The following is a 24,188-nucleotide window of genomic DNA, read 5'->3' as shown; positions in this document are numbered from 1 at the left end:
AACCAAAAAAAACATCTTTTGGATTTTTTTATTGCTGTCGGAAACTGGTTGTGACAACAGCGAAAAATGGGAAAAATATTCATACGAGCTCGCGAGGACTGACACAACCTTCATGTTATCAGAAAAAAAAAAAGGCTCTCGTAGCCGACATTTTGAACAGACAAATGTAAAATGCTAAATGATTTGATCATTGATCAGAACAAAACAAAACAAAAAAACATTCTCGTACGACTGTGGTTTTCAGACCGGATGGAACCTTTTTGAAGAACAGAAGCGCGTCTTTTATGTTTAGGTCATTCTTGGGGAGCCGAAAGACATTAAATAAAACTCCCTCCCCTGCTCGCATTTTTTTTTTTTTTACATCACAAGATCCCAAGATTTCAAGTTAGTTACATCTTTTTTTTTTTTTTACAGCATGTATGGGAGCTTCAAAAAAGATGCAAGATTTAGAAAGTGGCGATTGTTTTCTTTCTAAATTAAGGAGCAAAAGTAAAACGTTGTCAGAAAAGTAAACACAGTGCTCAAGTCAAGAAGACATGCCTGCAAAATCTACTCAACGGCAGTCTGTAAGTCAGTAGTTGTACTTTTTGTGACTTGGCAAATGGAAATGGAAATGAGCAACCCAACTATCGGCTGACAAATGCACAAATAAATTCAAACTAAAAAACATGAAACCTCGGGTCTGGGGCGGAGCCCAAAGTGCCCCTCCGGGGGTGGGGGGCAACTTTGATAGCGCCGCAGCCGTCGGCATCATTTGCACTCGGCGAGATGGAGATCAATTATTTAAGGCGCGGCGCTGAGAGATGCGCAGCAGCCGGCTGGCTAATTCGCGGCTCAACGGCGAAAACGCAACAGGATGAATTCGGGGAGGAGGAGGACCAGCAGAAAGTAGCGTGGAGCGCGGCCCCCCACCACCGCCACCCCGCTCCACGCTCCACGCCGCTCACACCCCAATGTGTAAACCTCCTGTTTCTGGAGTTATTTTGGATAAAACACTTTCCGCAGTGTCGGCGGTGCGGCGTCACACTGAGAAAAACAAGCATTATTGAATATCTCGCCTGGAAGAAGAAAGATTGCAGGAACGAGGGTCAAAAGAAGGGACGCGTTGGCCACCCAAAGGAAACGTTTGATACAAGGGGAGTCGAACCCCCTCAATTCGAACATGAAACGCTAGCAAAGGGCAATATTGGAGGAGAATGAGGGACACAACAAGAATCCGTTTCCTTCCCCAAGGGTTGGACACAGTAAAGACAAACATTTCATTCAAAAGGAGACTTTGGGCAGCTGAAAAAATGGACCACTAAAGCAAAGAGAGGACTCTGGAGTCAACATTTGGAATGCTAACAAGCAACAACAATGGAGAATTAAGGCGGGGTTAAAGCAAACAAAGTTTGATTGAAAAAGGAGACTTAAGAGCACCAAGAGAACAGACGGCAGCACCAAACTGGAGACGGGGGGGGGGGTGATGCCCCATTTCCAATCAGAAGCACCAACACCAAACAAGAACAGGTAAAAGGGGGGGGGAGATCAAATATGGTGGCCACGGTAAGGAGACATTAGAAGCGAAAAAAAACCAACCAAAAAACGACTGCTGCAGCAACTTGGAGACTGTGGAGTCAAAAGCTGAAGAAGAAATGCTAGCAAACAACAACAATGGAGGACAAACCGAGACGTCAAAACCAGGCTTTTATCAACCTTTATTTTCCTGGGCACTTTGCTCACGTACGTTTCGGCACTACGCTGCTACACCCGCCAACGACTTCTGATAACGACACAAAAGAACAATTTCAAGTGACTTTCAGCGCAAACATAACATTCCAGATGAGATAGCGCCATGGATTGTTGACGGGTCGCCGAAGCGGCTCTGGCGGAGGAGCGAGAGGAAGCGTCAGTCCCACTTCTAGAGAACAATCCAGGCCACGTCTTCCAAGTCTGTACCTCACCGCCAACAGAATAGACGATCTGGACGATCCTCATCGTAACGGAGACCTGGCTTCGGAGCCGGGTTCGCACAAACACTCCCGATGCTAGCGTGCAGCGAGCAGGCCGCCGTCAGCGCCGCTGGGATCGGACTGAGGAATCCAGTAAAAACCACTTTCGCTCTTCATCGATGGCAAGTGTGTGCATGGAGACACCACGTTCAGGTTCCCGGGAGTCCTGATCTAGAAAGACCTCTCGGCGGTCATCAAGAAGATTCACCGGCGTCTCCACTTCCTGAGAATTGTCTGGAAAAACAACCTGGCTGGCCTTCGACCGCTCATCCGTCGAGAACCCGCTGACGAACTGCGTCTCCGTTTGGATCGGGATCTGGACTGAGTGACGCAGACCAAGCGAGGCTTCAGACGACGGTCAAAACAGCAAAGGAGATCGTCGGCTGCCTTCTCCCGTCCGTGGCAGACGTTTAGAGCTCGGAACGTTATTAAGGACACGACGCCCCCCGGTCGTCGACTGCCATACAGATGCCCAAAAACAAGGACGAACGGAAAAAGGATTTTTTTTTTTTTTTTTTTCCCAAGCCACCTTAAACTCTTGTTTTTTCCTCTAGCCGCACTACTAATCCATCAATGTGAAGGGCTGCCGATTTTCAACCGCGTGTGCAACACATTTCAGATACTTATTTTGATGTATTTATTTTTTGCGCATACGCTGAAACAGGAGAAGCTCTCCTATCTCGCTCTATGACGTATGATGACAATAAATGGCATTGTATTCTTTTCTCAAATGAGCCATTTTAGAAAAGTGGACTTTGAGGGCATCACGAAAACAAACTACCGCAATAAACGGGAGACTGCGCAGACTACAGTCTCCCCCCCCCCCCCCATTAAGAAACGCTAACCAACAACTGAAAGTTTGAAACTTCTTGGCAAGAGTAAGGAGAAATATTTTATCCGTGGGGAAAATGAGGACAGCAGCAAGCAACCAAGACCGATTGTGGATCCCGTTTCCTAGTTTCAGCCTGTCATCATCCAATCTTTACAATTGATGTACTTGAGGAGTTGTTTTGGGTTTTTTTTTTTTCCAAAGTACTAACATGGATGTTCCTCCGAATCACCAGGGCTGAGTGTATCCTATGAACGAATTTGACACAGCAAAATAAGCATTTGGTAAATGCTTAACATGCACGAATAGCATTAGCATGATAGCAATTACCTCCTCCTCCTCCTTCTTCTTCTTTTTCCATGACGAAACGCTAACAAACAACTGAAAGTTTGAAACTTCTCGGCAAGAGTGAGTAGAAACTTTTATTCGTGGGGGAAATGAGGACAGCAACCATTTTAAGTAAAGCATTAAAAAAAAAACAGCAAAGTAACAGTTAGCTCACGCAAACAAGAGAAATTCTGAATGAAATGAAATAAAAAAAAAAAGAAATTTTTTGCATTGACCTAATTTGATTTCATCTACGGAGTAGTATTTTTTTTTTTCTCCCCCCAGAACTAATCTTGTCATTCTTCTTTTTCAACCATTCCAAATCCTTTTTTTTTTTTTTTTTCCAGTCGAAATGTAATAACGGGCAAATATTTGGCAAATGTTAGCATCTGTCATCTGTTCTCCATCTGGTCCGGTCCGGGGCCGACTCGCCACGCTCGACAAACTCCAGCTTCCTGCTGGGACGCCGACGGAAATCATCTCCGTTTTCTTCAAGCGAATGCGTGTTTCACAGCGACCTGTCGTTTATCGCCCGACCCGATGGCCATTCGGACTTTGGCTCAAAGGAGATCCGAAGCTCTTTCTGCATTGTGTCGATGCGAAGCATATTGTCGGCCGTCCTCGCCGTTCCTCAACACCTCTCTCCGAGCCTCCGTCTGGCCGAGCATCTGCTCTCCTCCCGCACTCCGCGTCCGACCGCAAAGGCACGTATGTGCTTCATCTGTCGCCACGGAAACAAACGGAGCCTTAAATGAACCGCGGCTGTCCGAGCATCCGACAAAAGCGCCCCGAGATCCCGAGACCGCGTTGTTGCCCGGCGGCCGCGTCTCGTGGCGAAGCAGCGCGGGCGGGCGGGCGGCCGACCGGAACTCCGTCAACTTTCAAGTCGTCGCCTTCAAAGGTTCAAGCAAGTCCCAAATGATTCCGGCAAAAAAGAAAAAAAAAAAAAAATCAATCATAATAATCGTAAAGGTCAAGTCAGTTGTCAGTTACTTGGGAAAAGCAAGCGATGAGTCAAGCCAATTCATCTTGGTCGGTCGCACACAACTGACAAAAACTTCTGGATACACAACACAATATCCGCGCGAAAAATGGAGAAATGTTCTCAACGCAAAGGCTAACACAACCATTGTTGTTTTCGCTTGTGGAATACTCGTACGTAAGCGCCGACCGGAGTTGCAGCAAAAACATTGTTTTTTTTTTTTTTGCGGTCAAGGTTCGCTTCGGTCGCTACAAAATGCCAAACGGGAAAGCGCTGATATTTTGTGAACGCGAGAGCGGATTTGAAGATTTTGCGACTTTCTGCTAGAAGTAAAAGATAACTTCAAGTGAATGGAAATCCTTGGTTTTCACACCGGATGCTTTTTTTTTTTTCTCGCTTGTGCGTTCAGGCTCCAAAACAGAGTTGTCGAGACAAAACAACACAACTTCTTTAAAAGGCAAAGCGCCAAAGCAGCGGTCGGGAACCTTTCAGACTGGGAGAGCCGAAAAATGCCAAATATTTGAAAACGTCGTTTCAATATTGAAAAAAACGAAACTGTATTTGCGCATTTATGTCGAACCAACACTTTTAGAGTAGAATACAGTCTCTGAATTCTCATCAAATAACATCATGCTGTTGCTAACCAACGATGACAAAGGCACTTGTTCCCATGAATGCGACTCGAGGTGCTTCCCGGTTTTGCCGTCAAGATGAATCTTCACGCAGGCGTTGAGATTTCCATCCGTTAGTCGTGAACGTATTTCAATGTGATTTTCTATCACGCTGGTCGGATGGTGAACAGTTCTTGCCAACAAAGGCGTGTCTTTTTTTGGTTTGATGATCTTGTTTTGATGCGAACTTGGCAAAATGTTGATTGGCAACGCTTTGGCATACTCCGCATCTGTGGATTTAAACACGCAGCAGAACCCTCCATCTCCACAATGGCTGTCCATTCTTGTGGAAAACTTCGGTGGTACTCGTATTCTTTTCTTTGAGCGACCTTTGTCAACAAAAAGTTGTTTCGGTAAGATCAGCATTAGAACCCTTCTGCACCACTGGACTTTGACTGACACGCAAAAACTACGGCAATCCACGATGGCAAAGTGCGTCTACGTCATTTGCGTTGCCTCCCACACCTAAACCACGGCAACGCCATCTCTGCGCGACAAAAATCACACGGGCAGCGTGTCGTTGTGAGGGCTCGGCTTAGCCATACGCAACCACCGAAAGAGCCAGGCGTGGCTCGCGAGCCATCGGTTCCCGACGACCCCTGCGCTAAAGCAACCGAACCTCGGGACATTCAAGCCAACTTGAACAAACCCCGATTCCTTCTGTCGGCTTTCACAAAGTACGACACTCACAACAAACAGCGGAGGAAGTCAATCGATGCCAGATGACATTTACGTCATGCGTCCGCACTCTGACCTTTTTTCTATGGTTACAAAAGAAAGAAAAATATATGATGTTCTTTTTGTCGGTGGTGTTGTTTTTTTTCCAATGTTTGAGGGGTCAAGTGGACCTCTTTCTTCTCAACAAGGGCAAAAGATGACTCACTACTTTTTAAAAATGATTTTAAGCGAAGCCCATTAGGGATTCTCCCCCCCCCCCAAAAAAGCCTTTAAAGTGTCTGGCAGACTGCACACTTGAAAAGTTTCAGAGGGCCATTCAAAAGCAATTAGTGTGCTAAAATGTGCTTTGATCGCTGACCGGCTTTGCCACTGATGCGCACATCCAGTCCCGCAGTCGGTCGACCGCTTCTTACCGGAGTTGGGCTGCCCGTGTTTTCCGGGCCTCGCTGACTCCCAGCCGTCCACCGATTGGACCTCCAGCAGGTATGAACTTTTGGTCTCGCGATCGAAAACGGTCTGGGTGTAGATGAAACCCAGCTCGGGGTCGATGCGGAAAAACTGGTGGTCCCCGCTGCGATCCTCGAGCAGCGAATAGGCGATCTGCACCGGGTCGTCGAAAACACACAAACAGACCTGTTCAGGAGCAGGATTCCTTTCCGGAGTCGGCGCGTTTGAACGCCCGGCCTCACCTTCCCGTTGAGGTCCAAGTCCATGTCGGTGGCGGACACCTGAAACACCAAAGTTCCCGACTGGGCGCCCTCGGTGACCGAGGCCTCGTAGATGGACGAGGTAAAGAAGGGGACGTTGTCGTTCACATCTGCGGAAACAAAAAAAAGTCTATAAAGTAGAAATGTATTGTACACGTATTGGAACGGGGCAAGAAGATACGCTCGAAGGAACCAGGGCAACGGGATCGGAATTTTCCTTGCTTTTTTGAATATTTTTTTAACCTTCGACAAACAGACGGACGGACGGACAGACAATACATTTAACATCAACCCTGAAGGCTCACGTATAAAATGAATTGGCAAAGACATTTTTTTTTGCTTTAATTATGATTACTTTTTGTTAGTTTTGTAAATGTTGACTACAGTTAGTTCCGATATGAAACCACTTATCGTCATTAACTTTGATAACTTCAGACAGAGTCAAGGTCTTGGGTAAGATCTTGGACCTAGGCTAGGGGGCCAAGGTTCATCACGCATAAAGCTGGATGTATTTCTGAATAAAATGTCCAATATTGCTGTTGCGTAGAAACATTGTATGTTCAAATATGGTCACCAATTCATACTATTTGTCTTTACCTGCTAGGTTTTATTCGTCACCAAGTTTTGAGACTACGCAACTTGAGAACAAACACGTGAACGGTCTTGAGAGCTCAAGTGCGAGAAATGTTGTCCACGTTCGCCCCGCAGGTTTCTTTTGTCTAAAGAGTCAAAGTCCGGATGTCTTCTTTGTTTCTGTTCCGTACGTTTAAGTCGGCCCACTTTGGATTTGAAATGGATAGCGTAACATTTCGCTCAGCCGTGATGCCTAGTTAGTGACGTTTTTATTCTTTTTTAGCACATGAAATTAGCAATTGAACGCAATTTTGGGGACGGCGTTGTGTTGGTGTTAGCGCATCAAGGTAAAAAAAAAACAAAACAATTTTAACTGTAACAGCAACCGAAGCGCTGCGGTTTTTGGATCATCCAGCAAAGGGGGTAGCCGTCCGTCATTTTGCAGATTCGCCTGACAGCGACGATACGCTCGCGTGTACGCAGTAAACAAAAAAAAAAAAAAAAAAAAAAACCATGAAAAATCAGCTCAGGAGTTGGTACACTCAGCTTTAACGGGGCCTGAGATGAGTCGCCTTCGTTCATCTCCGGCATCTCAAATGCGCACGTTGACCTTTTATCCGAGATGAGACTTTATTTCTGGCATTTGAAAATACATTTGTAATTACGCAGCCCAACCGAAATTTACTCAAACGGTCGGAGAGCGGCAGGAAGACTCGCGGCGGCGTCTCCTCTTGATCTGAGAACACCACGTCCTGACACTTCTTTTCTTCTCTCGCTTTAACTGTCAAGCTCCGCGGTCGGAGCAAAGGCGGCGCTTCGCCGGCGCTGTCGTCTTGACTTCTCAGGGCCGCAGAGATGAAAAAGCATCTGAACTCCGGACAAATGCGAGGCAACGTCGGGCTGTGTCATGTGCGGAGGACCGAGCACAAAAAGATAAAACGGCTTCCAGTGTCAGTGGAACACAAAAGTCTCAGCCCGTGTGAGCAAAACGGCCGCTTCTTAAAAGATTCCCGGCCTTCAAGTTGTTGGATTTGCATTTTGCATCTCATCAAAAGCAAATCACAGATTTGGGACTTTCTCCCGAGATCGTTAAAAGGGCTTCCGCCGGTGGTCCCTCACGGAAAGTGGTTTTGCTGCGACCTTTCGGGGAGGACGTTGCGCTCTCCGAGGAAAACAAATTGCGGCAGTTCGTCACTCGAGAAAGATGGACTGCTTGAACACGCAAGTACCGCCCAGACCAGCAGCTCAGAACTCCTACGACATGAAACGGACCTGCGGCGCCTGACGATGCCGCAACGTCGTAAAAGCTGCAATTACATTCAACTCCCCTGTTGTGTGTATACGGCATATGAGATTTTTATTGGTTTAATTGATTGAAAGGAATGTAACCAGACTATTTTAAAGTACAAATTTCACCGTTAAAAGAAGCACGGATCGCGGCACCCGACAAAGCTTTGGAAACGTACCATCGACGGGAACCGGTTGGAGGTTAATTTCCCCTCAAAATTAGAAACCTGCTCCTCAAATCAAGTCATTGATGAGGAAAACCGCTCCTCACAGGGGGGAAAAAAAAATTAAACATTATTTTGAGCTTTGTCATGCTCCGTTCAATAAACTATTGCGCTGGGGAAGTCCATTTATCGTTATTTGACTGAATACCTTGATTTTCCATTCCACGGTCGGCTACGAGACTTGTTTGCAGTAAAAAAAAAAAAAAACGTACATAAATTACATTTATCTTCATTTTATGGAACAGAAGCAGAGAGCTGCAGTATACCGCGAAATGTTTGAGTTGAAAAAAAAAAACAAAACAAAACACAGCAGCAACCTTTTGGGTGTAAATGTCGAGATGTCATTCGGCATCTGTCACGTTCTTGGTCTCCTTCAGAAAACAGAACAAGTTGAGCAAGGCCTTGTGCTTGACGCGGGTCTCTTCTTGCCTGCGTGACTCCACATTTATTTTTCATTGACACCGGTGTCAAAAAGAGGTCCGTGGCACGAATCGGCCCGATCGATAGTGACGCCGCGGACCGCCTCGAATGCGAGAGACGATTCCACGGGGGGAGACCGCCAAGGGAGCGGCAAGAAGAAACTTGAACTTCTATCCTTGATCCGGTGAAAGGAAAAAAAAAAAAAAAAAAAAATGTTCAATAGTCAACGTCAGGGCCAAAAGCAGAAGCGACGAGAACTGAGCAACACTCGGTCGGCTCCGGATTTCAGTTCAAGGAGGACGGAAGCCCAATGTGGGCGGTCAGGTGGCAAAGTCTGAGCCAGTTCATTATTTCTCACCGGATTAAGACCGTTTGGACGACGGGGAATATGCATGCGTGCGTGCGTGCGTGGGAGTTGCAAGGGGATTCGACAGGAGCAGCGAGGATTAGGGACCGGGAGTCATCGTTCAAACTGGGGTTAGCCAATAGGATTAGAAAACGAGATTAAGGTTCGGCTCGGAGTTGGAAATAGAATTGGGCCTCGGAGATTTGGCGAAGGGGATGCGGTTCCAGGATACGATCGGGCCTGGAGTTCTGGGGATGAGCTTGTAGCCGGGGGGTCAGGGGATGGGACGAAAGGATGAGATCATTTGCAAAAGGGGTACACGGGGGGGTAGGGGTTAAGCGCTAGGATGAGCAAAACCTCACCTGTGACGTTGACGTAGACCGTGGTGAAGGCAGCCAACGGGACGGCCGCCACGTTCTGGGCTCGGACCCTCAGCATGAAGTTGCGGGTGGTCTCGTAGTCCAGAGGCTCCGCCACAAGGACGGAGGCCGAGCCGTCTTCCCGGTTGGGGGTCAAATAGAAGCGGACCGGCATGTTGGTCTCCGGGACCATGCCGTCCTCCAGGTTGTACGTCACCCTGGGGTCCCCCAGCGGGGAGGTGGCTTTCACCGTCTGTTTCGAAAGAGACGTCCGTTTGTATTGGGACCAGTCCAAAGGCCCCGACCCAAACCCACCTCGCGCCGACTCAAATGCCGTTGAACACTTTTTCCTCTACCCAAGCGGTCTCAGCCCGGGCCAGGACAACCAATCTCTGTCACGTTACTTTTAAATTGGACGTCCCTTTCCCAAATGAAATCTTTTAATCTGTTCCCGGCCCCCAGAGGCCCGCTGGCACATTCTGCTTAGCGGAAAGCGAGCAGCCCGCCTCGTGTTTTACGGCACGCAATAACGTAAAGTCAAATATTGAGGCCGTAAACCTCCGGCGAAACCTTACGGGATCTAACCCCCCCCCCCGCCCCTCGCTTGGCTAATTACGGCGAAAGCCATGCAAAAGACGGCGTCGTACGCTCCCAATTAGGCTCCCAAAACGCCATCTCGGACGGGACGCCGGTGACCTCGCTGAATCCGGTCGAGCCCCCGAGCGCGGAAGCCGCCGTAATGAGACTCGGGCTGGCAAACGTGCCCGATTAAAGACGGAGGAAGCTCCCGTTACACGCGGCCGAGGCGTTAGCAACGTTGCCGTCGGGCCCGCGCGGGGCCGCCGATGCCGTTGCCTCAAATTCGTCGCCGCGAAAACTGAAACGGCACCGAGAAGAAATCGCGCCTCGTGCGTTGCGTCGCTCGCGCGTGACGTCTCCATCCGGGTGGATGAATATGACAGATGTGTTTGGAGTCACTAATTCTGTGTAATAATTCATCCACGCATCCATGTTCTGAGACGCTCATCCTCACAAGGGTCGTGGGAGTGCCGGAGCCTTCCGCAGCTAACTGGTTGCAGGCCCATCGCAGTTGAATAATTCATATCTTCAAATCCATTTCGACAAAAATCTGGATTTTTAATCAGCGCCAGGCCGACCGCGGGCCGCCGTTTCGGCTCAGCGTTGAAGGACCCTCGGCGGATGCTTTGTTTCCATCCTCGGCGCGCAAATATCAATCAGCGGATTTAATGGACTTAATTGCTTTGGAGAGACGCTGGGAAAACACTCGTGATTTGTCGAGAACGCGGATGAATAATGAAAGATGGCGATTAGCAAACATCTGCGGCCGGCGCGCTCGAAATAAAGCTCGAACACCTTGGCTTTTTTTTTTTGGCCGTGGGTTTTATTTGGTTGCTAAAAGTGCAATCCGACGCGTAAACACGTCCTTGTTTGCAGCTTCATTTTATTCTCGAATAATTGCTAAACAATTAAAGGCTGGCAAATGACATCGGAGATTCATAACTGTGCTCGTCTAAGTGAACATTTAAGCGCGGACGGGGAAGGCGATCCGAGATTTGGTGACCGGCGTCCGGCATCAGGAAGTACCTGAATGTGGACTCCGACAAGCGTTCAACTTTCGAATTGAATCTTATCGTCGTCAAATTTGACGAGTCAGAAATGAGTCAAGTACGCCATTCGGCCGCAAAGTAAATCACCATATTTGACTTTTTCAATTTTCTCTGTGAAACGTTAAGATGTGAAAATTAACGGCGAACAACAATGATGGCATTTTAGCACTGACGATAAAAGAGCAGATGCCGGGGGGCGGGGGGGGGGTTCGGTCAGAGGTTTCGGGCGTCGGCTCGGCTTAATGAGCCTTTTCGTGGGTCGTCGTCGTCAAACGTCGGACGGGCTGAGCCGAGTCTCTGCTGTGGTCGACGTTTCATACATTTGAATAAAAATACACGCTGATGCACGTGGTACTCATTAAGATCATTGTCGGACAAGGTCAGGCGCCTCAACGGCGTGAGGTGCAGTATATGAATCAGGCGAACGCGGTACAGAGAATACTCGCTACTCGAACGTCCCAAACTTTGAAAAAATCAGAGTTCGAACAAAAATTTTGAGATTTTTTTTTTTTTTTTTTGCTTCTGATTTCAAACAAAAATCCAGAACTCGAACACCCCCGGAAAAAAGTTGGAAGTCACGTGCGCGACCTGACCAGTGAAGAGATTTGATAGTTGATAGTTTTGCATCGCTTATAATGCTTCAAAGATTTTGTTAACTCGAGTTACGAGTGAATGGTTTTGCATGTTACTTTTTGTAAAAATAAACAATTTTTCTTTGCTTTTTTTCCACCCTCATTATTGCTTGTTTAAACTTATTTTGGACTTTTGTTAGTAAAAAAAAAAAAAAAGTTTACAAGGCCGGGGGCCGAGTCGCCACAGATACGACAACGCACTCCCAGACTAGCTTACTCTCCAACTAAAGCATACATTTTAAGCCCAAAAAAATTCATATTTTTCTCAATTGATTTCATTATATAAAGTATTTAAACTATACATGTATTTTTATTATGCAGTTTATTATCAGGAAAAGCTAAAAAAAAATGCTTTAAAAGGCCCATTTTTTTTTAGTCTTGGAACGCATTATTTCTTTTTCCATTATTTGTAATGGGAACTATCGATTCGGGTTTCGAACAAATCACTTCTCGAAGCGCCTCCTGGAACGGATTGTGGTCGAGAACCGAGGTTGTACTCTATTTGTCACAGCAGGTAGTAGAAAGACAAGCGTTTTTTTTTTTTTTTGAAACAGGAGAATCTCAACTTTTGTTTTGTTTTTGGTCGGTTCTGGCGGACACTTTAGGCCTGAAGTTGGTCCGGCAAGCGTGGAAAAGGGCTCCCATTTGCGGGGGGCCTTTGCTTTAAAAACCTCCGGCGGTGACGGACGGAGGACGGACGTCATCGACGCTGAGAAAAAAACGCATCCATGGACGGACGGTTTTTCTTTGGGGACTCACCACGATGGGCGTGTCCCGCACGGTGTTCTCGGGCACGACCACGGCGTAGCTGGGCTTCTCCCACTGCGGCGGCTGGTTTTTCACGTTGGTGATGGTGACCGCCAGCTCCACCGAGCTGCTGCGGTTGCCGCCGTCCGTGGCCACGATCTCGCGGGTGATGTAGCTCCTCTGAAGTCACCCAAAAATGAAAAATAGAGCGATTGAAAGGACTGAATATTGACGTGCGCTTTCAAATGCCAGAAAACGAGAGTCAGTCGGTACTCAGCGAGGACGCTAAGAGGCTGATTCACCAGATAGCAATTTTAAAAAAAAGAAACAAGCAAACTGATCCATTTGGTGCACTTTGGCATTTCGAAGCATCTTCGCGGCGTTTTCGAGCAAAAAACAAAACACAAAAAGTGCAGACATGCGCTTAAATGAACTTTTACATTTTCTCGCCACACAACTATTTATCACTTTAGCTACAACCACTCGTCATCCCCCAAAAATGATTTTTTTGTGGAGTTGATGCTGTCATACAAAAACAAATCCAACGTGAACTTTTTTTTTTAGAATGTCCAATTTTATTGATTTATTTTGCGAATTGACTTTGATGATATGCATTATTTTTATCCACCATTGCGGTTTTTATTCATATATTGCTCTCCATCTCCAACAGAAGTTATTTTTTCAGCTTGCGCTTTCGTCCAATTAAAACATTTTCACCCATTTTTGCATTACTATCATGTAATGTGTATTTTTGTTCTTTTTTTGCAAGTTTTAGTATTATTTTTCGTATTTTATCTCCAATGTCAACCATCTAGCTCCAAATGTTGTGTTTTTATCACTGAAATCCCTTTTTATCAATTAGTTCCGCTAATTGACGCCGCCTCGTGATTGATTGGCTCGCACATTCCAATTCGGATATCTTGTTTTTTTTTTTTTTTTTCATTATGATTATTGTTCCAGTAACTTCCCCCTGGATAGTTACAAACTCTCCCATTTGACACCGTCGGTAATCAAGCTAACGGCGCCACCGCAAAGCGCTCGAGAGAAACCCCGCGACGTCTTCGTCTCAATCAAGTCGGGCGAGCGGCGAACGCCGCCCGGAAGAGCGAGCGAGCGAGCCAGCGCCGCTTTCTCCCTGATTGCGCGGACGTCCGTCTGGCGGAAGAAAAAGGCGTCGGGGAAACGTCTGATTGTGTCATCGGCGGACTCTTTTCTTGGTGGAAATGAAACGCATATATTTCGCGATCGACGACGGGCGCAATCTCTCGGAACAAGCGGCGGCGAGACGGCGACGGTGATAAAAGTCCAGCGGGTGGAAGGACAAAATGCGCTCTGGACGCAATGCTTTTACAGCGAGAGAAAAATGACACCGTATCGTATTGCGATATAATCATAATTGTGATTCCATCATGACACGATAATGAAACGTAGTGGGGGAAAAAAAACATCCGTCTGGTATCGATGTACGGAGAAAGGAAAAGATCTGACTACGAGTAGAGATCTTTCTAGTCCAAAATTGCAATTAAAAATGATCGTTTTTATTCAAGCAAATCTCTCTAAATGTTCCATTTTTGCCCCTTTTGTTTCATTTACATCCAAAACACGTCATCTTTATTTTTCTTTGGATGGGATGAAATAGAAAAAGCAAAAGAGTCCATCTTGGCTTTTGCGCGCTACCTGCGAGATGGGCTGGTTGACGAACACCCAGCCGGTCAGCGGGTTGACCCTGAGGTACTCCGGCTGCTCGCCGGACACGGAGTACGTGACGGCGGCGTTGGTTCCGAAGTCGTCGTCGTGGGCCGCCACTCGCAGGAAGCTGGTCCCGATCATCGTGTCTTCCCGCAGAAAATCTACAAAAAGGAATTTCGCACGTGAAACGCACCATCAAAATGGAAGGACGTGTGCGAGTACACAGTAATGGCCGCCATTCACAGGAGGAGGAGGAGCGCTCGGTCCGAAACGCATCAACAGCGTGCTCGGAGCGCGTACGTCATCCCGAGCGCCGGGTTCCGTACAGTCGTTATCCAGTGGACCTAGATTTTATTTATATATATATCTCGCACAAAACCTAGTTAATTTTTCGTTGAAAAAAAACATTTAAATAATTCTCAACACAACAGAAATGAAATAAATGAGCGCCAAAGCGCACATTTTGTTTTTTGTAATCCGACGTCGCGCCAAGACAACCCCGGGAAAGAAAATGGCGAATTCGACACTACGTGTTCGAACCGGAGTTGACGAATGCGACACGAGGACGGGAATCGGCGAGACCTGAACGAGTCGACGTGGAACTTTGCACCCAAAACACAGACCGGTCGGTGCCTCAGGAAATCTCATTCAAACACGTTTAAACAGTGCGTCATTTGTTGTTGTTGTTGTACTAGCCACTGAACCGGCGTAAAACCAAAATCGAAAACCTTGGGTATCGTTCTGCGTTTACAGATCACATGTTTATAGGCCAATCTTCGCATTATTTCCATGCCTTTAGCCCTTATTTGAAATAATGCGGCTAACACTCGAGAGCACACACCGCCGTAGTCGAACTTCAGGAAGACCTCGGCGTCAACAGTACACTCACTTTATACAGCGTCCAAATGTCCTCACCTCCAAAACATCGCATGGCTACGGATATTAGCCGACATCCATATCTGTATCGCTGTTTTACTTACATTCAAAACGAGGTAGATAATTGTCAATACTAAACAATTGAACACGTACCTACTTACCAGCTAGCAAAGCCAAGCGAACGCTGCACCGGGTTTTTAAAGCAGTCCTCCGTGAAACGCTCGGAACATATTCATGTCCACTTTGATTTGTAAGTCCAACGCGCCCGCTTTGTCTTGACAAACCTGGTCCATAACCCGCCAATCCGTTCATCTTTCGGCCATTCGCGGAAGCCGACTCCGTCAGGCGTTTGACGCACGACAGCCGTGTGCAACACACTTCCTCATTGCCGTTGCTAGCTTTTTCACTCTACGGCTAAACGGTGTCTAGGCGTGACGTCACATTCCGGAGAGTACCGGAACTTGCCCAATCTAAGTAACATTTCAAACAAAATCTCGAGACGGACTTTGATGCTAATTTATTTCATTTCTGTTGTGTTGAGAAATTTTCAAATAGTTTTTTTAATGAAATTCACGTAAGCGGACTCCGTCGGGGTTTGATGCACAACAGCCGTGTGCAGTGAACTTCCTCATTGTCGTTGCTAGCTTTTTCACTCTACGGCTAAACGGTATCTAGGTGTGACGTCACATTCCGGAGAGAACCAGAACTTGCCCAATCTAAGTAACATTTCAAACAAAATCTCGAGACGGACTTTGATGCTAATTTATTTCATTTCTGTTGTGTTGAGAAATTTTCAAATAGTTTTTTTTTAATGAAATTCACGTAAAATTCACATAAGCGGACTCCGTCGGGGTTTGATGCACAACAGCCGTGTGCAGCGCACTTCCTCATTGTCGTTGCTAGCTTTTTCACTCTACGGCTAAACGGTATCTAGGTGTGACGTCACATTCCGGAGAGAACCAGAACTTGCCCAATCTAAGTAACATTTCAAACAAAATCTCGAGACGGACTTTGATGCTAATTTATTTCATTTCTGTTGTGTTGAGAAATTTTCAAATATTTTTTTTTAATGAAATTCACGTAAAATTCACGTAAGCGGACTCCGTCGGGGTTTGATGCACAACAGCCGTGTGCAGCGCACTTCCTCATTGTCGTTGCTAGCTTTTTCACTCTACGGCTAAACGGTATCTAGGTGTGACGTCACAACCTGCCAAATGTAAGTAACATTTGAAACAAAACCTTGAGACTGATTTTGATGCTAATTTATTTCATTACTGTTGTGCTGAGAATTAAAAAAATATATTTTTATTGAAATTTTAGCTACATTTGCATGATAGACAAATAAAATATATTTCCTCTGGATTATTCGGCAAAAAAGATGATCGCTACTTTTAGCTAGCTTGCTGGCCTAAGTATTTCAAAACGTGTCGCAGAATTTGTGAGGTTTTACATGCAGGCAGAAGAACAATTTCAATATCGATCACTTTGCGGTGTTTCCTGCTGCTGGCAAAATGAGGCGTTATGATGTCAATTCCATTTTTTTTGTATCCCGATTGAACGTCTGTCCACTCACACTCATAGCGGATGTTCTCAAACTTGGGGCTGTTGTCGTTCTGGTCCACGATGAGGATGTTGAGCTGGCAGATGCCGATCAGCGGGTCGGCGGCCCGGTCGGTGGCCGTCACCGTCACCGCGTACTCGCGCTGGCGTTCGCGATCGAACTTCCTGGCCGTCACGATCGTCCCTGAACACCGCAGACGATAGAAACCAAAAAACGTTTGGCTTTGTGGTTTGCTGCATCCTGGCGCCGCGGGAACTTTTGACACGATAAAAAGGAATGAAGGAGGGAGCGCCGGGTCGGAACGTCGGAACAAGGGAACGGCCCCGCCGTGGCATCCTGCCGCTCTGATGAAAAACGTGATTGATGGCCCAACCTGGACAAACTTTTTTTTGTTTTTTTTTTTTTCATCACACTTTTTCTTCCGACTCAAATTGAAGCGGCGGAGGCAACGTTCCGATCATTTCTGCGTCCCGCTGGCTCAAACGCTTTTCCCGTAATGCGGTTTTATGACATTTATGTTCTTCTTTTCATATTTTATTTTGACAAAATCCTGTGGCGCAGTAAAATACAAAACAAAAGCACAGGAAACATTAAATTACATCTGACAAATTTGCACATGTACACCGAAACAGGAAAGTCAATCATCTATGAACCATTCATTTTTTTATTTTTTGGATGAAATTTTTGCAGCACCGGAAATTTATGTGCTAGCAATTTTTTTTCTATTGCTGACTTTTCATCTCGCGATGCTTTAAAGCCGTGGGTCTCAAAATTCATATTTGTCCGAGTATCAGCATCGTGACTGACATTAAAATTTGGTGCAGCACGTAACGGAGTGCTGACATGTGGTCATCAAAAAAGAGGCAAAAAAAAAAAAAAAAAAAAAAAAACATATTGAATATTACTACTGCCGGCACGGTGGCTCAGCTGGAAAGCGTTGGCCTCACAGTTCTGAGGACCCGGGTTCGATCCCGGCCCCGCCTGTGTGGAGTTTGCGTGGCTTTTCTCCGGGTGGGCACTCCGCTTTCCTCCCACACCCCAAAAAACAGGCATTAATTGGAGACGAGGCGTTTTGGTCTGCATGTTCTCCCTAAATTGCGCCGTCGGTGTGATTGTGAGTGCGGCTGTTTGTCTCCACGTGCCCTGCGATTGGCCAGCGACCGGTGCGGGGTGTGCCCCGCCCACCCCCTTCCAGCTGGGATAGGCTCCAGTATTCCCCGTGGCCCTTGTGAGGATAAGCAGCTAAGAAAATGGATAGATGAATAAATATCACTACTTTAACTCCATGCTCAATTTCAACTTCGATAATGTGCTTGAATATAGGAAATTTTGTTTTCAAAGTGGAGACAAAAAAAAAATGATTTAATTTGCACGAGTTCAATGAAATTTATACCTACCGAAACACGTTTTGAAAACAAATACTTGCAAATGATTCAATGCAAATGTATTGCTCATGAAAGTTAGACAAAGCCCAAGTGTTTTATAGTAAGAGCGGTTTGAAGATTGAAAAATTAATGTAGCATTATGCTTATGTACAATGAATTTACATGAGCCTCGTTTAGGCTAGTTGACGTTTATGAAACGAAACGATTGGAGTGAACTCGGACATTTTACAACGTTTACTTTTCCAGTGAACTTTGACACTAAGCGGCAAACGGCGTGAAGAAAGTCCACTTTGTCCCTTACTCGCACTTCTTCTTTCCCGTAAAGCGACGTCATACGATCTCGGCGCCAGAAGAGATTTTTCAAAGATCTGCTTTCATATCTGGAGAGCGTGTGGCACGGGACAAGCCGAAAGGAAAAGAAAAAGATCACGTCGCCCTCGCCAATTGCGGCTCCGGACCTCGGCGGTAGTACGTAAGGATGAAATTGCGCCCGACGGCCACGTGGGACGCGCGTACCTGAGTCGGGGTGGATGCTGAAGGCGGGCACGGTGGAGTCTTTGTGCATGAAGCCGTACGTCACCTTCCCGTTGGAACCCTCGTCGGCATCCGCGGCGCGAACCTGCAGCACGAAGGTCCCGGCCGGCTGGTTCTCCAGAACCGTCGTCTTCTCCCGGTACTCTTGGCACTGAGGACGGAGAGGGCAAACTGTGCCAGCGCCTGGCGGCTCATCTTTTATTCATCGCAAAAAGCAGACTTCATACAGATGTGACGAGTCTTTGACGGGCGAAAGCGGCGCAGCGAGGTCGAGGGCCCCGAGGCCGACGGGGGGAGACAAACAAAAACACTTTCAAGACACGTTTTGGGGTCGGTTGCGGGTCATCTCCGACAAATTTCACACAAATTTGAACCACGTATGCCGTAAAAATGTGAATCGTTTGACACGCAGTGGCTCGTATTCCGATCAGATCGGCCCGTGAAGATAATTTCACTTCAAAAAAAAACAAACCAAAAAAGCATTTGAATTTCTCCGCTTGCATATGAGCGGATCACAGCAGCAAATTTGGAAGGAATTATGAAAAATACAAAAATGCCACTCCTGCCATGATTACAACTAAAAACAACAACAAAAAGTTTCGACGACGATGGGAAGTCGGCCATCTTGGTTTGACGTCAAGGACCGTTCGTGTCCGCGTCCTAAAAATAAACGAGCCCGAACAAAAAAGTTTCAATATTTGAATCAGAGATACAACAACAGATGGTCAACTGTGAATGGGATAGCTTTCCGATTACCCATCATGCCTTGCGGCGGATGCCATACTGTGTGTCTTCGAGTTCAGAGACCGTTAGGCGAATGACTTTTTTTTCCATCGTTAATTTTTCCGTTTTCCCGCCGGATACTCGCAGGACATCGGCACGAATTTCAAGCAAGTGACGACGTGGAAGGCCACCACGACGTTGCGCCGATCCGCTACTACGTCCCTGGATCGTATCCCGAAAAGACGGCCGCCTTCTCTCTGGTCATTGCACTCGTTTGGCCGGTTTTGGAGAACTCCGTTCGCGCGTGGCTGCAGCTTCTTTTTGCAGTAAAAATGACGGGATAGCGAGACCGTTATAGAAGAACGGTCTTACCGTTTGCCGCCCTGTGCAGTTAAAAATGCAACTTGAGTTTTTGTTGATCTTGAAGTCTTTATAATGAAGAATTCGCTGTCATACCTTTGTGTAGAACACACAATTTATTCAGTCCCCGTTGCCTCGGGTATTTAATTGAAAACGTTGCGTGTCGGGAAATTATCCGAGCAAACTTTATAGCCTCTCTTTGTTGGATCGGGAGGAAATCCCGCTCGGTGGTCCTTCCCTGGTTGACGACGACCTTTGGAATATCAAAATATGACCTCTTTGTTTCAACGCGGTCAGTACGGCCCCAAACGAGGCAGGCGTGGCCCATTATTATCGGACTTGCTTCAGACGCTCAAAATGGCGGACGAGGGACTCCTGGGACTGCGCTGACGTCATCGGAAACCGTTGAGAAGGTTTTTGTCAGCATGAAAGTAGAGTTTGACAATTGCCCATCAAAGATAAAACGCTATTCACGCAACCTTTTTACATTGTCAGCTCCGGAAATATGTAAAGTGACTTTTCGGTTGGCGCGTCTCTCTTCAAAGAGTAGAGCCACAAAAAAAAAACATTCTAGAAAAGGCGCATGAAGTCCACCCTTTGGATTTCCAGTGACGTCTTTCAACGTCCGCGGCTTCGGCCGCCGGAAATGGACTCGCTCATCCGTCTCGAAAAACTTAGCCGGACTTGGCAATGCCACAAATTTGGTCGCCCGGACAGTCAGTCAAGTGAAAATTGTGAAAGGTTTTCACTTCCGTCTCCGTTTCGGGAGTACGCCGTCTTACTTCGACCGAATCCGCCATCAAGCATCTCGCGCGCGCTCCAGACGTCGGCGAGCGAGGCTCCCGCTTCCTTCGAGTCTGCGCTCAGCTTCAGTTCCTTTTTGTTTTGTTTTTTTTTTTTTGTTGTTGTTTTTAATTCCCCCCCCCCCCCCCCCACCGACTCCTCGCAGCAGTGGGCCACGACGTGACTGCATTTGCGGCACACGGCTGCGAGTCAGACTTTCAAAATGAATCCATAATCCATAAAGTAGCGTTTTCGCTCCGCCGAGATGTTTGCGCCCCCACAAGCTGTTCCTGCTTTTCCGGGCCAAATTGTGTGAATTAATGAAGCTCGCTTAGAAAAGTACTTGATTCTATTTTCACCGCTAATTGTCGCGTCGCGAGCGCGCCTGTGCGATGCGCGCGTCGGCTTGATTGATGCGAAATTCCAAAACGGTTTCACGGCGCCGCTGAGTCGGAAGTGCAGAATTCGCCAACTGTTAATCGGGCTTTCTGAACGCGGCGGCCCACACAGGAAGAAGACAGGTGTAGGCCTACCCGTCAACTCGGGATTTCGCGGGGAATCTTACGTATATACGGCCGGATATCACAAATCATACGCATTCTGAAACATTCCGTTTGCAGGACACGCGGAGACAAACAAACAGCCGCACTCACAATCACGCCACACGCAGGGGCAGTTTTTAGAGTGTCCAATCAATGTTGCATGTTGCACCCGGAGAAAAGCCACGCAGGCACAGGGGGGAGAACGTGCAAACTCCAGACAAACGGGTCCGGGATTGAACCCGGGACCTCAACTGTGAGGCCAAGGCTTTCCAGCTGAGCCACCGTGCCGCTCATTTCATTTGAAAACAAAACAAAACCAAGAGCGGTCGTCTGGCAGCATCGCTCTCCCCTCGCGCTCGACATCATTTCTCTTCGGTCGGGCCACGAGAAGGGCGACTGCACAGCTGATTTTCCCGGTTCGGTTCCTGACCTCCGAGACTCGGCTGGTTAGTTTTGCCTCCGGAGCTGCGGCGCCGCCGGAGTCCGAGCGCTGCCCTCGCGCTTGGCCGACCAGCGTGAGATGACAGAGTGCGTTTTTTTTTTTTTTTTCTCTTTTTTTAACCAATTGGTCGAGCTTGAAAGCTTCTGTCCCCCCCCCGACCCCCCCGACCTCATCTGGCCTTTCTCCACCGTAAAAAGCATTTTTCTTGCAGCTTCTGAGAAACACCCAAAATGCTCTTAGATCTGCACTGCAAAATGAACACACACAAATACATACTATATACTTGAGATCAAATTCTACATTTTGCTCAACTTTACGAGGAAGTTTTCCAGAGAATGTGGACTGAATTTCAAATGTTTGTCAGACGTTGAAAATTTGGGTCAAATTGTGTATTTTGGTGATTTTTTACACAACATTAGAGAATTGTTTTTTTTCCAAAACAATTTGACCTTTAAAAAAAAATAAATGTAAATTTTTTTTTGCGTACAAGTAGACAATTATTTTTCAAATGTTTGGGGTCAATTGTAAATTACTCTGCATCTTAAAGGCCTATTTTTCGCCCATTTCTTTATTAGCTTTGAAGTCTTGCCCGAGAAAAATGTATCATTTCAAATTGTTATTTATTTATAACCAATCTTTTTCGCGATTTTTTTAATTAGTTTTGAATACTTGCAAGACTTCTGAGTAAAATTAATATTTCAAATTTGTGTATAATTGTAGACAATATTTTTCCAAATTTTTTCATTAGTTTTGAATTCTTGCAAGGCGTCTGAGAAAAATTAATCATGTAAAATTTGTGTCCAATTGTAGACAATATTTTTCCCAATTTTTTCATTAGTTTTGAATTCTTGCAAGGCGTCTGAGAAAAATTAATCATGTAAAATTTGTGTCTAATTGTAGACAATATTTTTCCCAATTGTTCACAATCTCCAAACGCTTAAATTTCCGTTCAACAAATTCAGATAGGATTACATTTTTTATTTTCAATGCACAGTGTGCAGTACCATTCGTGATCATTTCACATATTTTGGTTGATGGTGAGAAGCCAGAAGACTGCTGATTAGTAAAGAATTGGATGAAGCGGATTTTTTTTTGTAGATAGGCTGGCTTTTAATATTGTCAATATTCCAGTCACTGTCATTTGATGGGCGCGTACGCACCCGCGCGCCATTGCTCTGGCAAATCTGCACAGTCGAGCATGAAAAATCCCGCGCGTAAATTTGTAGAAAGAGTAGAAATACATAGATATTGAAAGACGTCGCTTATCTTGTGTAGTCTTGACCAATGTTCCCTCTAAGCTGCGCCACTGCGCAATTGTGCACTTGTCGAGCACATCAATATTAATCCAGCGCAGTGAACCACACCCTGACGTCCTTTTTTTAAATTTTTTTAAACTCGGGAGCACACGGTCTTTGAAAGCGAGCTGCCGCTCAGCCTACTTTTATTCCTAGTTTACCTGACACCGCCGCCCCCCCCCCTCCGCTCTTAAAGAGGTACACTCACAATTACAAACAGAACACACACCCGCAACTTTATATCTGCGGGCATGACTAAACACATGCATACATTTTCTTGAAAGGTTTGACAAAAAAGCTCTCATACGACAGGCAAAATGGGGAACTCTGATTCCAAAAATGAATTATAGTAACAAAAAAATAAAATAATAAATGAACATACGACACATTCGCAGTGGAGCGTCTCTTACGTGGGTCAAAGCTTTGATTCAAAGTGCGAGGAGAGCGTCCGACCGGCTAAACAAAGACCAAAGGCCGAGTGGGGAAAGAGGAATTACGTGGCTCGGAGGCGGATCGCAGCCGAAAAGCGAGCGGGAAATCGTGGCCAAGAAGCCAAAGGCGCCGTTCTCGAGTATACAAGACGGACATTCTTCCGTAGCGGGTCAGGCGTTCGGAGGAGGCGGCTCACCTTCTCAAAGACGGGCTTGTTGTTGTTGACGTCGTCCACGCCGACCACCACCTGCGCCGTGGAAGACAGGGCCCGAGGCCCGCCCGAGGCGTTGTCGTCCGTCGCCGTCACGTTGATGACGTACTCCACGCCCCGGAGCTGAGGCGGGGGGCTGGAGCGGAGACGGATCAGACCTGGAGCCCAACCCAAAACGCACGCCCGTGTCATCGTTGGAGCGTCACCGACAAACGCGGCGCATCCGTTTTCTCCGCCGCTTGTCACCATTTGCGGCGGACTCGGCCGGACTCCGTCTCAGCCGAGCTCGCCCGACACTTTCAGCGCCAGCGGATGCAGCGACTCGCTAGGACGCTGTGCCGCTGCCCAACAAAACCAGGAAAACAATTCATTTCTGACAAAATAAACGTTTTGTTGTTTTCAGAGGAGTCTGTTCTTCTCATTCGGGTCAAGTTCGGATGCTAAATGGAGTTTTCAAAAAAAAAAAAAAAAAAAAAAAAATCGGAAACATTTTCTGTGACATCAGGTGATTTGTGATTTGAAAGACAACAACAAAAAAAAAAAAAAATCATTTTTAACACCTTATTTGTCCAAAATTACAAGCGCGTAAACTGACAGCAGACAATGATAAGAATAAGAATAAAAAGCTTTCTGATTGTTATTTTATTTCTTTTCTCATGAGGAAGGACTCATGCCCCCTGAAGGGGGCGCACCCCCAGGTTGAGAAACCTTGATATCATACAAAAATATCCCTTGTGCAAACTAAAGTAATAAAAAGAAGAAAAAAAGCATATAAGTGGCCGTGATTCAAGAAGTCGGCCTGACTGAGTAAAACGTAACATTTGGAAATTTGTCCTGAATTAGCTAAAATAAATCAATAAATGGAAAAATTTGAAATTTGAATGAAAATTGAAAAAAAAAAAAGTGTTTTAACTCGACATGCTTGACCCCTCCCACGCCACAAAAAAAAAAGCG

General features: G+C 46.4%; 1 protein-coding gene across 1 annotated transcript in view; it reads right to left on the bottom strand.

The window, feature by feature from the left end:
• Positions 1-24,188, bottom strand: part of si:ch211-186j3.6 (neural-cadherin) — a 230,939-nt gene that overhangs the window by 98,454 nt on the left and 108,297 nt on the right. Inside the window, exons 8-15 of the mRNA XM_061813479.1 lie at positions 23,220-23,392; positions 18,429-18,597; positions 16,540-16,710; positions 14,079-14,251; positions 12,414-12,581; positions 9,398-9,647; positions 6,168-6,295; positions 5,892-6,078 (exon numbers count right to left, since the gene is read on the bottom strand). Coding sequence (XP_061669463.1) covers positions 5,892-6,078; positions 6,168-6,295; positions 9,398-9,647; positions 12,414-12,581; positions 14,079-14,251; positions 16,540-16,710; positions 18,429-18,597; positions 23,220-23,392 — 1,419 coding nt within the window. The remainder of the gene's footprint in view (positions 1-5,891; positions 6,079-6,167; positions 6,296-9,397; positions 9,648-12,413; positions 12,582-14,078; positions 14,252-16,539; positions 16,711-18,428; positions 18,598-23,219; positions 23,393-24,188) is intronic.

Source organism: Syngnathoides biaculeatus, chromosome 3, assembly GCF_019802595.1.
Source record: "Syngnathoides biaculeatus isolate LvHL_M chromosome 3, ASM1980259v1, whole genome shotgun sequence".
In the NCBI taxonomy this organism is placed as follows: Eukaryota; Metazoa; Chordata; class Actinopteri; order Syngnathiformes; family Syngnathidae; genus Syngnathoides; species Syngnathoides biaculeatus.
Note: the sequence above shows the minus strand (reverse complement) of the source record. Positions and strands in the feature narration are given on the sequence as shown.